Below are 18,678 nucleotides of genomic sequence, written 5' to 3' on the forward strand. Positions count from 1 at the left end.
AAAGACACAGGAATACCTAACCAGTTACACGGAGTAATTAGAAAAAAGCCCTGCAACTATGAATCACTGAAGATTTACAATCTCTTTAGCCTCTCAGTCCTACACAGTTTGTACAGACAGTTCTATTACTCAGATAAGAATCACTGCATGTTAACATTTATAAAAGGAAAAGAAAAACTGTTTTATTTGAATAATAAAATTCTTTATTCTTTAAAGAATACAAATAAAATGCTTTAAAAATTACAAATAAATTACTTTTATATTAATTTTAATTTCTCAAAATCTTTAAACTCATTATTTAAAAATGTCTTTCAACATGTGACTTTTATAGAAGGTCTAATGTAAGAGGGACTGAATAGTTTCAAGAACAAAAGATAAAATGAATCTTATATTATAATCTAATCTAAGGGAGAGGGAGAAAATGAAAAGCACATAGTAGGGAAAAAAGACCACACAGTAAAATACTGCAAGCAGTTACAAGAGAGCTAATTGGAAACAGTTCTATTTTTCTGCTTCTAATATTTAGACTTAAAACTAAGTGCTTTCAACAGCTTTTAAAGGAGAGTTAGAAGCTTCAGGAAGAAATATTTTTTAACATATCTTAGGACATAGCTGAGATAATAAAGAGTGTTTAATCAAAACCATAGAATAAACCAAAAAACTATAAAAATAGCTCATCACAAAACAAAAGAAATTCAGAGAATCAGTGAAAGCAAAAGCTGGTTCTCTAAAACTAGCAACAAAATAGGCAAGATTGGCAAGAACGATAAAAACAAAGTACAGAGAAGGCATAAATAAATTATGCTAGAAATATAAAGGGAAATGCCAAAAGTAAAAGAGGCCTGTTAAAGTAATACTATGGACAACTTCATGCCAAAAATATGGAAAAATCAGATAAAATGGATTGTTTCTTAGGAAAAACAGGATATAAACTCTGATTCAAACAGAAATAGAAAGCGTGAGTAGGCCTATAACAATTCTGGAAGTTGAATTAGTAGTATAAAATCCACCCCCTTTATCTCTCACTCCCCTATATAAAATCAACCCACAAAAAAAAACTATGTAAGTCTGGATGGTTTTACAGACGAGATCTATCAAATCACCAAGAAATAGATTATATCAATCTAATGAAAATTTTTGAAAAAAGAGTTGAAAAAGAAGGAAAACTCCACAACTCATTTAATGGGGTCAAAGTATGGATCTTCTTCAGTTACTTAAAAGGAAAGTTAAAATTTTAAACAAAATATTAGCAAAGTGGATATAGCAATGCTTAAAAAAAAAATACATTGCATATGACAAAGAAGGGTTGTCAAGGAAGTTTAACATTAGATACATTCAATTCAGAAAAGAACATTTGGTAAAACTTAATACCCATTCATGATTTAAAAAAACCCAAACTTCTTAGCAAATAAATACAAAAAGAAGAGATATTAAACTGATTAAACTTTATCTACCAATATCCTGTAGTAGATTTCATACTTAATGATGAAATATAAAAGCATTCCCTTTAAAGCCAGGAAAAATGCTTTTATCATTTCTACTTAACACTACCCTAGAATTTTTAAGCAGTGCATTAAAACATTAAAAAAAAAAGGATGAAGATGAGAAGTAATAAAATTATTATTTGCCAATGATGACTCTATACACAGAAAATCCAACGGAAAATACAAATGAACAAACAAAAGTTGCTGGATTTAAGAATGGTATAGAAAGGTCAGTGAAGTCCCTAAACACCAGCAATTAATTAAAAGATGTAATTTTTGAAAGATAAACTTACAGTTGTAACAATTATAAGGCACCTGGAGTATATCTAACAAAAGATATAAAATGATATTACAAAAAAAATGACAGAACTTAATTGAAAGACATGAAAGAAGACCAAATAAACTTAGAAATATATCATGTTCAGAAATGAGATAATTTGGTATGCAGAAAGATCTTGGATGTTTCTAAATTGGTCTATAAATTCAATAAATTTCCAATAAAATCTCAACAGGGCTCTTCCCAGAAACAAAACAATCTCATCTTAAAATTAACATGGGAGAGCTTTTTAAAAAGATCAAGAGGAGATAAGACAATTTTGAAGCTAAATAAGAGAAGATTTACCCTTAATATATTATCAATACTTACAAACACCTAACAATAAAGGGAAAAAATTGTTAAATATAACATTAAAACTGAAGATACACAAGACATCTTTTTTTAAAAAAGGAAGAAAAAGGGGGTAAAAAAGCTAAAAAGATTTTGTGAAGACTTTAAAGTGTAAGTCTAGATAAGGAGAAAATATCTTTACAAAAAATATAACTGACAAAGGCTTGATATCTAGAAAATATTAGAAATTCTTATAAATTAGTAGGAAAAAAATTAGTGACCCAATAGAAAATGGGCCAAGAACAAGAATAAGCCATTCTCAGATAAAGAAACCCAAATGCTCAAACTTATTAGTAATCAGGAAATGCAGATTAAACTAAGGAGATATCATTTCAAAGAATAAGAAGGCAAAAATTTTTTATATCTGACACTATCAAATATTGTTGAAGATGTAGGGAAGTATAAGCTCTAATATATTGTGGGCATATAAACTTAGGTATAATCATTTTATAGAGCAATTCTGTAATACTAGTATTACTACCAAAATGTGATGGTTTTATTACTAACACACCTCAAAATGTAAAAAATTGAGCATTAAAAATAACTGAACTTATAAGGAAAATAAAAAGCTAAAGTGAAATTTATGCAACTTTGTAACTAGTACACAAGCAAAACCAATAATTGGGACCGGAGAAGATAACTGTTAAGTCAGGCACGCAGCTCAGTGTGGTTGGTAGCTGTCACAGTCAATGTTAAAAATGCAGAGAAAATAATAGTATGTAAATGCTGGGTACATTTTGATCAGGATGTGGCTCGCAGATGCTAAAATAAAGCAAATATGGAAGTAGAGCTCTGAGCCAGAAGGCTGCCATTAAGGTACTCAGGAGATAGTGCAATCTGTCACGAGTCAGAGAGGGCACAATGCTGGGATGCAACTCTTAGGGAAGAAGTCCTGGATGGACTGTGCGGGTGTTCATTTCTAGCTGTTGTTGTTTAATACAGTCAAAAGAGCCCTGCTGCCAATGCAGCAGTGAAAACAGGGCTTTTCTTTTCCTGCTGAAGGCTGTAATCCTACGCCTGCTATTCTGGCTCTCCCTGCCTAGAAAAATAGTATGTGAAACAATGTGACTTCTGAGTAAAATTTTCATTACTTTCTCATTTGCCAATCATGTATAAGCTAATTCCATTACAGAAACCCTGTAAGAACACATGATATCTAGGTAGAGTATAATACATACACCCTAAGACTTAGCAAATTATACTTTTATATATTTTCTGTAGAGAAACTCTTGCATATGGTCACAAGGTGATAGAACACAGCTAACAAAAGTGAAAAACCCTCTAAAAGTTGAAGAGAATCAGATAAACTTATCTGGTCTTACAAGAGAATGCTAATCAGTGGCTAAAATGAATGACCTAGAAATGTACGAACAAAGATAATCTCAAAGTTATACCGCTGACATAAAAGATACGTAACATCATTACTAATGAGGGAAATGATAATTAAAACCATAATGAGGTGCCATTTCCCACATACTAGGATGGCTATTTAAAAAAGGCAGATAACAAGTGTGAGAGAGAATGTGGGATCACTGGAACCCTCACATACTGCTGGTGGGAAGGTAAAATAGTACAGTCAACTAGGAAACAGTTTGGCAGTTTATTAAAATATTAAACACAAATTTACCAAATGACCCAGCAATTCTCCTCTTTGGCATCCACTCAAGAGAAATGAAAATACATACCCATACAAAGATTTATACAGAAATGTTAACAGCAGTATTATTCTTAAATGCCCCAAAGTGAAAACAACTCAAATATCCATCAACTGATGAAATCAATGAAATATATCCAAACAATGCAATACTGTTATGCAATAAAATGGAATGAAATACTGATAAAGATACTATAATATGGATGAACCTGAAAACAGCTCAGTGAAAGAAGCAAGGCACCAAAGATCACATATTGTATGATTTCATTTATATGATATATCCAGAAAAGGCAAATCATGAGAGATAAGAAAGGAAATTAGTTGGGGTTGGCGATGAGAACAGGTGTGACTGCAAATAGACATAAGGAATCCTCTGTGGTGAACGGAATGTTCTAAAATTGAATCATGGAGATGTCTGTACAATTCTGTAAACTTACTACATATCATTGACTTAAACACTTAAAAAGAGTAAATTTTATGTTATTTAAATTATACTTCAATTAAATTATTAAAAAATATAATGTTGAATGAAAAAAGCAAGTTGCTTAATCTATGCCAAGTAGGACATGATTTATGTACAATTTAAACCCTAAAATAATAGTATATATTGTGAATATACATATATAAGAAAATATAAAATCATATATGGTAACAGTTTGCACCAACTTCAGTACAGCGCTTACCTCTAGAGATGAAGAAAAGATAAAGGAATGGGAGAGAGGTATTTGCTGTATTAATGGTGTTTATTTCTCAAGGAAAAAAAATTTCGCTAACTCAACAAAATACTAATATCTCAGTGCTACGTATACATAATGTCTGTTATGTATGGCATTTTCTGTATACTTGAAAGAAAACCTCACCTTTGCTCAACTCTGTGTCTTTGTGGACTTCCACCATATTAGCCGGTGTACACTGAAGAATTTCAGGAGACAGAACCTCAGAGTGCAATGTTAACTCAGCAGAGAACTCCTGGGATCCATCGCTGTAGTCCACAGATCCTGATAATGTTCTGCTTAATTAAAACATATCCTTTATAACAAACTAAATAACAAAGAATAAAATTAGTTCTGAGATCCATAATAAATAACAACTTACACAGAGAAATCGTTCTGTTTGAGAATTTCCTGAAGTCTCTTCTGAAATTTTTTTTCACTTTCTGTTGTTGGCATAAACCTGCGATCTTTGAATTTTAAAAGTGCATTAAAAAATGTAGATAGCAAATGAATGAAATATTTTCCTTTTTCCTAGAGTAGCTATTAAAATGGTAGCAATTTCCTATCCCTCCCTTGACACATAACACCACCTGAAAGTAATCCTATTATAAATCAAACAAAAGAGAAATGGTTGTTACTGAAGCTATAAAATTAAGCACTTAAAGTAAGTTGGAGATTAAGTTATATAATTATAACAAATTTAAAACAGATACACACTGAACCTAGAAATTTTCCCTTATAAAATTCAATATTTCTATTTTAAAAGGCATTCAAAATCTATCAAAGCATTTTTTTTTTTAATGGGGGTACTGGGGACTGAATCAGGACCTGGTGCATACTAACTCAGCACACACACTCTGTCACTGAGCTATATATACCTCCTCCCCTCATCAAAGCATTTTTAGTGTCCAAGAGATTATAATAAAAAATTTAACTGGTCTTCAATATAGGCTTACTGTTGTACTTCAAATACGTTTGCCTTTTGAATTATGTCTTTTATTCTTTTACCTTTATTTAAATTTTTTTCTTGTATCCATGGAATTATTTAAGCCCCCTCACATTCTTTTTCAATGTATTGGGGTTTAGTAAAAAATGAAATGAGTATTTTCTTCAGAGCTGTAAAAGGTAATCAAAATGAGAGTTTATATGACATATCCAGAAAATAATTTGGGAACAGAATTTCATGGGTTACATTTTCAAAGCTTAATGAACAAAGTGTTTCTAAGTCGGGATTCATTCTCTTCTGTAAGTATTCTATAGCTCATCTGGAAATACAAAAGGGTTAGAATGTACCAAAGAATGAAAAAGGAGCAAAAAGGTAGGGCAAGAGGACACAGTACAGTGAAAACCAAGGACGATGAAGATGTCAATTGTTGAGGAAAGAGACAATGAGTGACACTTCGGAAGCAAAGAATTATGGTTCAGGGTGAGGGAAGGTAATAGTTCAGTGGCAGAGCATGTGCTTAGCATGCATGAGGTCCTGGGTTCAATCCCCAGTACCTCCATTAAAAATAATAATAATAATAAAATAAAACAGGAAATACTTTTAAAGAAAGAACTATGGCTCAGAGCAACGACAACAGGAAAAATATAGAAAATTTAAAGGTAAGTTGAAAAGTAAAATCTAGTATCAAGGTAAAAACTAAATGGTTTAAACTTTTCCATTAAAAATATCTAGTTAAAAAAATCATCAGGGTATTACTAGGTTTATACCTTGTGATTCAGGTTGGCTAATTTGAGAAGTTTCATTTCTGTTTCTTCGCCGTTGCTTTTCATCTTCCCATATGGCCTGTAGACCAGGGTTTCCACCAATTTGAGCTGTAATCACAACAATACTTTAATACTGTAAGGGTTAAAGTGAAAAATACTTGCTTAAAACAAAATCCGTACTTAAAAAAAATGCTGCCCTTTAAGAAAAATAATTACCTACTTTGTGTAATAAAATAGACAAACTATCCCAACCTACATTTACTATTTTACTCCTTTTTTAGTTTTCCCACTAGTTCCCCAAAACCCAGCAAGTGAGTAATATTCAAACATCTGATGATAGCCAACAGACCTAAAAGTCCCCTACCTAGTATATAACTTGAAAATAAAAAAATTAAAAGGCAGAGCATATTAAGTTCTTTTAAAATGGCTAATTTATTTGGTGTCACACTTACTTTAGGTTTAGGTCTGTGCAAACAAACTCATATGAATGAAAACTCATAAATGAAAAAATAATAACTATCTCATGAGAGGTACAAAAAAAATCTTCATAACATTTAATATCCTCCTTTAAATAATCTTACTTCTGTAGTAATGTTTTCTTCCCTACTTTTTTCACTCTACCCTGGTCACTGATTTTTAAAAATAAAAGCTCATATTAAGAATAACTGAGTATATACCTTCAATGTCCAAACGATTTAAGATATCAGCAGCTACAGCATCTACTTCTAATTCACATGTACTCTGTGGTTCAACACCTTCCAGTATTAAAGAGCTGTATTAAAAAGACATGGTAACCATGTGAGAGAAATTTTCTGAAAGTTTTTCTTACACAATTTTTCATGTTTAGGTAGTAACCAGAGAAGTCAGAGATATTATATTAACTCACAATTATTCATGACATAATTGATATCTGTGGTATATACAAAAAAAAAAAAAGCAAGAAGAGAAAAATACAAAACCTATTATACTGACAACTCTACTGAGATCATTTTGGAGTATATTTTACACATTTTGGTTCATTAAATTTTATATATAAGTGACGTACAATGTTTTAGCATGTGGGTCACATCCAGGGCAGAAGGGGATAAGATAACAGAGGGACAACAGAGGGGACACATCAAAAACCATACACATATGCAATCATTTGCCCAGAGTTATCTATCTCAGCAATCATAGATGGTTTTTAAAAAATAAGGAGGGACTATAAGTCAAGAAGTGAGGGGAGAGACGAACATACTGAAAAGTGGGCAAATGATACTGTTCTCCCTGACCTCAACTACTGCTTAGTGGGGAAATACTTTAAAATTCTCCGTAACTACAGAATTGAGAAACCGCATGAGTTCAACAGTGCAGTCATAGGTAGGAAAAGAGATGACATCATTAGGTCATTACTTTTTATGAGAACTATAGAGAGCTATTCTCCACTAATGCTCTTTGACTCAAAAGCATCTTTGTTTTTCATCAGAGCCACAGAAAGATTAGGAAGATATCACGTATCTGCTTGGCAGAATGAACATGTGACTAGTGTGGATCCCAGTTTACTTATTCCAAAATTTAGATCTCCTACCAATATGGACACCAAATGAAAAGCAGAGAACTTTTACTAGAAAGCAGGTGATGGGAAAGTTCATTAACATTTTCATTAGAAACATTCTAAAATATTTTAAGAGAAACATATCAACAAAACCTCTTTTTCTTTTGCCCATTTTTTTAATTGAGTTATGTCAGTTTACAATGTTGTGTCAATTTCCAGCATAGAGCACAATTTTTCAGTTATACACGAACATACTTACATTCATTGTCACATTCCTTTTTGCTGTGAGCTACCACAAGATCTTGTATATAGTTCATTAACATTTTCATTAGAAACATTTTAAAATATTTTAAGAGAAACATATTAACAAAACTTCATTTTCCATTGTCTATATGTAAGGAAATTTTGATGAAATATTAGAAATTAATTTAACCACAGAAGTTTTACAATTCAAATAAACTGACACAAAACACACACTATATCTTTTTAACATTGATAGAGAAGAGACATATTAGTCAACCTACCACAATATATTCATCCTTTTAACTTTCAGAAAAAATAACTCTCAATGTAGTTTGTTTTCTTTACTCATTTAATTTAACAAAATCAGTTTTGCCATGAATAAAAGCACCAGATAGAACAGTTTTTGGTCAACAGTTTTCTCCTTTATACTAAAAAGTTTCACAATTTTGAAAGAATTATATTAGAAATTTCAGGGATGGACTTTCTAGGAGTGGCACATTTGTGGCAAAGGATGGAAACAGTAACATTAAAAAAATGCAACCTCATAGTAGAAATTCACAACTATTTCTTGACCTTATTACAAAAAGTACTTCAGACATTCAGAACAGGAGGTGTTCCTAGGGAAAGGAAGTAGTTTTCAGAATTAAACATCTGTTTTCAGTAGATAGAAAAAACATGACTAAAAAACTAGAGTCAGCAAATACATGTACACCATTCATTTTAGTCACAAAAGGTAGATAAGCAATAACAATGGTAATTAGACAACTGCCTCTCTAAACATCTCTGTTCACAGCTTAACACAACAGATCTACAATTTACAATCATTAAGAGTGGAGCTCAGACAGCTATAAATTAAAAAATCTCTTCAGATTATTCTGATGGACAGTCAGGGTTGAGATTACTGTAGCAGACTCGACTTTGGTGAATTCAACACTCTGGCAAATGACCCTGAAGGTCCGTGAGACGTGGTAATTTCCAATGAGCTGGCAAATAAGGTTAGCAGAGCTGCTAACTCAGCAGTCTCATCTCATTAAGAGATTGTTGCTCTCTATTTGTTATGGTCCTTGTAATACCATTTCTGAAGAATTATAAAACATTTTTTTTTGTTAAAAAAAAAAAGAAGGTTCTAGCACTGGGGGTAAAAATGAGACTAACAAAATTTAAAAGTACTGATTTGAGAAAAATATTTGACATGATATTTGGATTTGATGAAATTATAGATTTTCGTGTTTACTACAATATAAGCATCCTAAAAATATGGGACAAAAATACATAGCTACCCTACATTTATTGTAAATTCAATTCTGAATACCTTGTCTAATTTCACTAGTTTGCCTTTTCATATCTTTGCCTATAATTTGTCAGTTCTTAAAGGTAATAAAATAGGCTCCTTAAAAACATTTAAAATTTAAACTTTTCATTATAATACAGTTTCCCCAAACTCCTAAGCAGTGTAGTTTTACTATAGTCATATGACCTAATCAGAAAGATGTTTGTTCAAAAAGACTTCAAATACAAATAAACTTTAACTTGAGTTGATCGTGCAAAAAACAAGTTACAAAATGTAGAACTCTGAAAACCAAGGGATCTAGTGAGTAGGTAAAACACTTGGATTAAGGTGCCTTGCTCCAATTTTAGAGAGACAGAGGAACTGTATTAGAGGCATAAAAAATGAGACAGCAAGTAGCTTGTTGGTCACTGCGCTGGACTGATTAGAGCTTGAATTTGATGTGGTAAATAATGTTCTCTCTAAATTTGATACCATTTCAACATAGTTATAAAAATAATTATGCCATATCTGAGAAGGAACCAAGAAGTACACGTGTATATATACGTGAATGACTTTTATCACAAAGTCCGGGATGGGGGTATAGCCCAGTGGTAGAGAGTATGCTTAGCATGCAGGAGGTCGTGGGTTCAATCTCCAGTACCTCCATTAAAAAAAAAAAAAAAAAAAAAGTCCTGATACTTGTTGATCGAAATTCAGAGGTAAGGTAAGTCACTGTCCATATTACTTTGAAGTCTTCAAAGTCTCATTCTGGTGTAATAGTCCAGTTATAAAACAATGTATTTCAATTATTTAATGAGATTCTTTCTTAATTTTAGGTCTTTTAAAAAAGCCCAAGTAGGGAGGGAAGGTATAGCTCAGTGGCAGAGCGCATGCCTAGCACGCACAGGGTCCTAGGTTCAATCCCCAGTACCTCCAATAAAACAAATGAGTAAGTAAATAAACCTAATTACTTCCCCACCAACATAAATAAATAAATAAAAAGATTAAAAAAAAAAAGCCCAAGCAATTCTGTAATATGGAAATTCTGTGAACATATTAGAATCTTGAACTATATAAATTAACCTCTAAACAAATATTTTTGTGACAGTTTATCTTCAATTTATTAATAAATTCACATTTTCTTATCAATGAAATAAAAAAGTCATTTAATTAAACACTTTTTCTACTTTGCACTCTTCATAAAAATACCTGCTTAAAAAGTATCAGGTGATATATGTGTAGTAAAAAGAGGAGAACCATACCACCCTATCAATACCCAAATGATCAATAAAAGAATTAAGAAAGCTTGGGCAACACTTTGTGGTATAAAACAGAAATCCTCTGAGTTATACATAGATAAAGCTATTACTGATAATTTAGAAAGGTACTGATTATATGTCTGCTTGATGGTAGGGAAATCTAAGCATTTGGAATATGTTACCTCTTCCAAGAAAGTCTAATAAATAATAAAACAGTCAAAAGAAATCACAAATTGTATTATTCATATACACTGTGTCAACCTACTTTTTCCCCACAAATATTTAGAATTATTTAATATTTAGAAATATTTAGGGGTTATTTTTATTAAAAATATTTGCTATTTAGGTTTTAAGTTGCTATCTTATTGTGTGATTTTTACTTGATAAGTTATAGGATATCAATTTAAAATGTACAATGAATATGGATGCTGGAGAGAAGTATAAAAATTTATACCCAGATTTATTAATTAGGTAATAACGAAGTATATTTTCATGGTCTATTTTTGAAATCTATGGCTCCATATAACATACTAATGTTGAAATTTGCTTTTTTGATCAACTTATATAGATAGATTTGATCAACTTATAGAAAACAATTATAATAAAGGATAAAATTAAATAATGCTAACCATTAATTTCTGAATACAGTAAGATATATGTAAACAAGTTTTCTTTTCTTTTAGAACATTAACTAACCTTGGTATTTCATCTTCTTCCCACTGAAATAAAGTACCAGTAAGAGAATTTTTTCCTGGTAACCGATCCTTGCAATATCCAGTCGCACGCAATGGATTGCCTAGGAATAAAAAGGTAAAAGGGGGTAAGTTCCACTTTTAATGTACATATAATAATCTTTTAAGTTAATTAACATACAATCAATATTACTAGTTCCTAAAATTGTGTCCTAAAAATTCATACACATACTGGAATGCACAGTGGACAGTACTGATTCCAAACTGAGAGGGGGGAAAAGTATTTGCAATATATGAATTCTATAATTCTAGTGGAAATCAGATTCCAGATGAAATTCAAAACATACTTGAATACTAATCCCTGAATAAAAAGAAAATATACAATGCATTCCAAAAGTAATGTCAGTAACAGTAAGTGGAAACCTGAGGCAAACGCAAATACAATTTGACCAGAGGTTGGAGGGAATTCCATTATTTGCTTAGTTGTTCTAGTTGCAAAAACTGAGTACTGGGGTCATCCTTTGGAAATAGTCTCTAAATTTTAGCAATTTATCGGTGATGTCTTATGGAAATTTAAATTTTCAGTAAGAGAAAGCTTGAGTGAATGGCACAGAAAGAATCCTAACATTAAGAAAGATATTAAATTTGCAATACTTGCCAACTAAATTTAATACTTTTTCTTATGTGGTTAGCTTGATCAAAAATGATTAATTAGACACCATCTTTGCTATTTTAACAAAACACATACCAAACCATGTAACTGATTCTATATATCTTCTGAAGCTTTTGAAGACTTTGCTGTTATGAGGCTAAGGCATTTATATGAAATTACTTTGCAAGTTGCAAATTACAACATAAATATTATTTTCTAATAAATTTATATGAATGAATAAGCTACACAAGTTTACTGATTCAAAGTTATTCATCACATTATAAAAATTCACACTTTATCCTCCACTTTATGTATTATTTTACTGTGTAGTGTTTTATAAATATGTATGTGTAATATTTTACATATATAAAATTCTTTTCAACTCGATGTTAAAAATGCAATATAAAAATGGCTCTGTGATGCTAAAAACATTTACTCTATTTAAATACTTCTATAGACTTTACCTTAATAGTAATTAGCATCATTTCCATTTCAATTGACAACTGAGTATGTAACTGAATACAGAGACAAAACTGTATAGGGATGTATATTATTAAAATTTCTAAATCTTTTTCACTTTTGAATTTACTTTCAAAAGACTGTATTATGATTACACTAACTTGTCGTACAAGACAAAAATGTTAAGTTATGCATATATATGTAACATGTTTATAGTAAGTTTACTGTTCATTTAATTACGATGCATCTGAGATAACAAGACAAAAAAAATTCATGTATTATCTCCATGATTTCAGTATAACCATTTTTTACAAAACAACAAAAACGTTTGGGGTATTTAGTAATAATAAATTAAGATAAAAATTTTATTTCCTCATACTTGAAATTTCCCTACTTTTAATTTTTTTCAACTAAATTCCATATATTTCTGCCTTCAAATTGAAAAAATTTTGCATATTTTTGGGGAAAAAATCCCTTCTAATACTCACCTAACTTTGATAACTAAAATAAATGGCTTATATATATTTGCTAATTCAAACTTTCCTCATGCTTTTTCATCTAATGGAAACAAACTTTTGTGAAAATGACCTCCTTTTCCATAAAAACCTCCTGTACATACTGTATAATCTTTTCCATCCCTCAATCTTTCTTGAACTCCCAGCTATATTTGACACTGATAACCAACCTGTTATTCTCTTTTCCCACAATAACCTTTTTATTTTGGAATAATTTTTGATTTACAGAAAATCATTACGAGGATAATACAGAAGGTTTCTGAATAATGCTTACCATGTCTCTCCCCCTGTTAACATTTTATATTACCATGGTACCTCTGTCAAAACAAAGAAACTGGTATGTTCCTATTAACTAAACAACACACTTTATTTGAATTTCACCTGTTTATTCACTACTGTCCATTTTCTGTTTCAGGATCCAATCTAAGGTACCATACTGCAGTTAATTATCATGTCTCCCTAGTCTCCTCTGGTTTATTTCTGTCTTTCCTTGTTTTTCATGACCTTGACAGTCATATGTACTGGTCAGGTAACCTACAGAATGTCCCCCAATCTGGGTATCTCTGATGTTTTTCTCATGATTCGATTGTCTTCATGGGCTTTTGTGAAGAATACCACAGAGCTGATGTGTCCTCATCACATGATGTGCAAAGGTACAAGATACCCACATGACAGCTCATTGGGGATATTAACCTTCAATACTTGGTTAAAGTACAGTTCTATAGATTTGGTGAATACACAGAATCATACTACCATGCTAGTAATGTAAAGAATAATTCCTTCATCCGAAAAGTTCACCTGTATACTTGCTTGGCAGTCAATACTCCACTCTTCTCCAATTCCTGGCAACCATTAGTATGTTTTTCATTACTAGAGTTTTTTTTTGCCTTTACCGGAATGTTATATGAATGACATCATACAATTTGCAGCCTTTTGAGCCTGGCTTCCTTCACTTAGTACAATGCATTTAAGATTCACCAATGTTGGATGAATCAACAGCTTGATGTGTTTTATTGATAAATAGCATTCGACTGTATGGATATATAACCCAAGTGGACATCTGGGTTACTTTCGTTTTAGCAATTATGAAATAAAGCTGTTATAAACATTTGCATACAGGTTTTTGGGTGGACGTAAGTTTTAAACCACTTGGGTAAACATTTATGAGTGTAATCTCTGGGTCATATCGTAAGTCTATGTTTAACATTATAAGAAACTGCCAAACTCTTCCAAAGTGACTGCACTATTCTGTATTCCCATCGGCAATGAATGAGAGTTGCTGTTATTTCACATCCTTATCAGCATTTGTTATTGCTAGTATTTCGGATTTTAACCATTCTAATAGGTGTGTAATGGTAGCTCTTTGTGGTTATAATACGCATTTTTGTAACAATATATAATCATCTTTTCATGTGTTTTCCATCCTCATATCTTCTTTGTTGAAGTATCTTTCAGGTCTTTTGACCATTTTTAATGGGCTTGTTTGCTCCTTATTACGTTTTAAGAGTTCTTTATATATTCTAGATGTAATTTGAAAACATTTTCTCCCAGTCTGTGACTTACCTTATCATCTTCTTAATATTATTTTTTACAGAGAAAAAGTTTTTAACTTTGACAGAATCAGTCAGGCAGATTTTCTCTTTCTAGAAGTCTGATAGTTTTACATTTTACATTTAAGTCTATGATCCACTTTGAGTTAATGTTTATACAACATGTGAAGTATGTGTTTGGGCTCTTTTATTTTTATTTTCTGGCCTATGGATATCCAACGATTCTACCACCTTGGATGAAGTTCTAGGTTTGGGATTCTCTTTTAGTCCCAGGAGACTCAAACTGTGCTAAAATGTCTCAAAGGTTGCTCTACTTCCTAGTTTGGGCATATCTATACGAAACTCTACCTTATTCTATTTGAAACCTGTCAAGCAGACCCTGGGTTATTTCTGCCTCCCTCACCTAGCAAAGATGTCTCAGTGAAGGTTCTAAATTTTCCAGGATTAGCAAACCCCTCAGGGCAAAGGCTGTTTTCAGCACTCTATTCCCTGTTTTCGCCAGTACTTCTTTATTGTTTTGTGATCTCTGTGATATATTAAGATTAAAAATAAAATCTTTAAATTGTTTTTAGTAAGAGGGCTGATCCCAGTAACCTAGCCCACCATTCAGAGGGGGAAAAATAAATCCCCTGGTTACTTTTCACAGCACAGTTTGGGTATGGCAGAAGAAATGCAAGGAGTCAAACCAGAAAACAACAGCTGGTAAACTACAAACAGGAAAAACAAACAAACAAACAAAACAAACAACTAACTTCTGGTTTTAAAAGTTTGGCAGTGAAGGATAAGAAAAAAATTATAACAGAAAGGAATTGGAGGAAAAATGTTGGTTTCATTTTGTTTTAAGTAGAAGAGATAGAATCCATTGAGAATAAAAGGCCAACGATGCTAGACCATTTGACCCAGAAATTCTATTCCTAGGTATATGCCCAAGAGAAATGAAAACATATAGCTACACAAATATATGAATGTTCACAGCAGCATTGCCCATAATAGCCAAAAGGGGGAAACCCAAATCGTCTATCCATTGATGAATCAATAAACAATGTAGCATATCCATATAACATATTAGCTGGCCACAAAAAGGAATGAAATACTGATACATGCTACAATATGGATGAACCTTGAAAATATTAGGCTAAGTAAACAAACAAACAAACAAACAAACAAACCCAAACATATGATTCCATTTATATGAGATATGCAGAATAGGCAAACATACAGAGACAGAAAGTAGATTAGTGGTTGCTAAGGGGCAGAGGTGTAGGAAGATTGGGGTGACTGCTAAAGACTTTGGGGTTTCCTTTAGAGGTGTTGAAAATGTTCTAAATTTGATTATGGTGATGGATGCACAACTCTGTAATATATTACAAACCACTGAGTTATCCATTTTAAATCAGTGAATTATATGGTATGTGGATTATATCTCAATAAAGCTATTAGAAAAAAAAATCGAGATTATTTTCCTGATTAAACTCTAAGACCTTTTTGCTTATTTCTTTTTTTATTCCTTACCCATATAGCAGTTATTTTCTAAATATATATTATTTTACAAATCATCATTTACATAATACTTGTTTCAAAGCTTTAATTTGAACTTGAGAAATTAACCTTACTTTTCCTTCTTGCTTTTCGGAACTTGACAGCAGCCAGATTTATTAAATTCATTCCATACAGATTGTAGTCAATGAAGAGCTGTAGGAGGTAGGGAATATGCGCTTCATGAGGCTGATAAAATTTATTCATTATGGCTCCACTTTGCAAAAGTTCACATATCCTAAATTAGAAAAAAAGTTGTTTCATAAAATTCTGCTTCCTAAAATGGTAAGTGAAACAATGATTAAACAAATATAGAGGATAAAACACATTGTATTATTACACAATTTTCATTTCAATTTTACCAGTAATTTATATTTTGCTGAAAATTAAATCAAGTTTTAAAGTAAGCCACATGTTCTGAAAGAAAGTGACAAAAGGGTCTTGGATAAAGAATATTTTGACTTCTAAAATCAATATAATGCTAACTATATCGAAAAGGTAAGTTGTCAAAAAAGTTTTTAAAATATGAGCTTTTTCTTTTAAAAATTCAGAAAATTTTTGAAAAGATTATTCTAAAGTTCTAAAAAAGGAAATATGACTCAATCCACCACTCAGAGATGTTATCACTTTAATATTTTCCTTCTGACTTATTTTACCTTAATGATGGGGAATACAAATGGTAGGCAATTATAAATAGTATAAGTGCTATGCACGGGAAGTATATGAAATGTCTAGGAAGGATATTAAGCAAATAGAGGTGCAGAGGTAATTTCTGCAAAGCCTTCTTGAAAATTAGTCTCTAAGCAGGAGAATAAACAACGAACTTGAACAATGAACAATGAACTCCAGAAAATTTTTCTCTGAAGAAAGAGTATTTCATGAAAATAAAATTGCACATGTAAAGGGTCATAAGAAAATGTGGTTTATTCAAGAACTGAAACCACAGAGTGAGGCCTAGTGACAGGGCTGTGGTGGTGGTGAGGAGCGTAGAGAGACAATAAGAAGTCAGATCATGCAAAGCCTATGAAGACATTTGAAGAGATGGTGGAATTTGCCTGTGAAGCGATGGGTAGGGACGCAAAATGACCAGGTTAGCTAGAGAATGCAAAAGACTAGAGATAGGGAGTAAGAAGATTATTGTGAAAAACTAAGATGGTGGTGGCTTTAACAAGGATCATGGAAATGAGTTGATTCAGGAGACATACAAGGAATAAAACGGTCAAGCCTTGATGACTAACTAGATGTAGAGGGTGAGGTAGAATATAAGTTGAGGATAATGCCTGAATTTCTTGATTAAGCAGTTAGTTTTGTGGTGCTGCAATTACTGAAACAGAAAGGACTTGAAGAAAGGTTTCTTTGGGGATGTTTTTTGGAGGGGGGAAATAAAGATAAACTCAATTTTAGAGATATTAGAGTTTCGGTATACTGAAGTATTTAGGTAGACTTCCATGAAAACATTAGAAATGAATGATAATAAAGATTACGATAAAGATAATTAACAGAATAGAGATAGCTAACATATTTTTTGGCACTATGCACTGGACAACTATATTAGGTGCTTTAAATACCTAATCTCAAATAATCCTTACTAAAAAACTATGGTACTATTATCTCCATTTTATCAATAGAGAAACTGAGTCTTACATCAAAAAGTTGCCCCAAATCATACAATTAAAAAGTAGAAGAGCTAAAATTCAACCCCAATTTTCTGACATGAGCCCTCACTCTTAACTATAGTGCTATTCTATTTATCCAGATGGTTTGATATATTGATCAGGAGCTCTGGAGGAAAATTTAAGCTATGACTAATGGAAGTCAAAAGTATAAGGATTAAAAAACAAACCATGGGAGCATAAAAGACTGTAAAATAAGTGGAACATATAGAGAGAAAAAAAATGAAAGCATAAGACAAAAGTCCAATGAACAACCACAGATGTTAAAAGAGGAACCAACAAAATGGCATAAATATGAATGACCAGACAGATATGCGGAAAACCAGAAAGTTTATATCAAAATAACCTTATTTTAAGGCAGTGTAAGCATTGACATTAGATCAAAAGGTAAAGACAAAGAGGTATTAATTGGATTTAACAACACTGAGGTCATTAATGAAAGCAAATTTAGTGAAATGGTTGAAATAGAGCTCATACTGAAATAATTTAGAGTGAATAGGAGGTAAGAAATTGAACTCAGAAAGTATAGATAAATTCTTATGGGAGATTAGCTATGAGTATGAATGTGTCTTTGAGTATGAATGTGTATATGTGTAAAATTAACAGTCTTACTAATACTAAATAGTGTGGAAAGAGATATGAAGACAACTGATAGATGGAAGAAAAGGTCAAAGAGGGTGGATTTTGAACTTTGGAGGTGAAGGGGGAAATCTGTAACAGGCAATGAGAAGGACAGAATGGATGGGAATAGATTTTAAGAATCTTTGATAGAAAATAAGAGAGCTTTATTCCAGTAGTTCTCAAACTTTTTGGTCCTAGGATCCCTTTTCATTTTTAAAAATTATTGACAGCGTCAAAGAGCTTTTGTTTATGTGGCTGATATCTACTGATATTTACCATATTAAGTCGAAACAGAAAATTTTAAGAAACTTATTTACTAATTCTAAAATAACAACAAACCCATTATATGTTAACATAAATAAGTTTTATTAAAAAAAAAACCTGATATTTTCCAAAACAAAAACAATTTTGTGAGAAACGAGGAATTGTTTTACATGTTTGCAAAT

At 31.6% G+C, this 18,678-nt stretch overlaps 1 protein-coding gene across 4 annotated transcripts in view; it reads right to left on the bottom strand.

The window, feature by feature from the left end:
• REV3L (REV3 like, DNA directed polymerase zeta catalytic subunit) overlaps window positions 1-18,678 on the bottom strand; it is a 143,582-nt gene that overhangs the window by 75,299 nt on the left and 49,605 nt on the right. For 3 of the 4 annotated variants that reach the window (XM_032484707.1, XM_032484709.1, XM_032484710.1), the window contains 6 exons: window positions 16,016-16,176; window positions 11,231-11,330; window positions 6,906-7,000; window positions 6,232-6,336; window positions 4,901-4,985; window positions 4,666-4,817 (listed from right to left, as the gene is read on the bottom strand). In XM_032484707.1, the coding sequence (XP_032340598.1) occupies window positions 4,666-4,817; window positions 4,901-4,985; window positions 6,232-6,336; window positions 6,906-7,000; window positions 11,231-11,330; window positions 16,016-16,176 (698 nt within the window). The remainder of the gene's footprint in view (window positions 1-4,665; window positions 4,818-4,900; window positions 4,986-6,231; window positions 6,337-6,905; window positions 7,001-11,230; window positions 11,331-16,015; window positions 16,177-18,678) is intronic. The other variant, XM_032484708.1, reaches the window with a different exon arrangement.

Source organism: Camelus ferus, chromosome 8, assembly GCF_009834535.1.
Source record: "Camelus ferus isolate YT-003-E chromosome 8, BCGSAC_Cfer_1.0, whole genome shotgun sequence".
NCBI lineage: Eukaryota > Metazoa > Chordata > Mammalia > Artiodactyla > Camelidae > Camelus > Camelus ferus.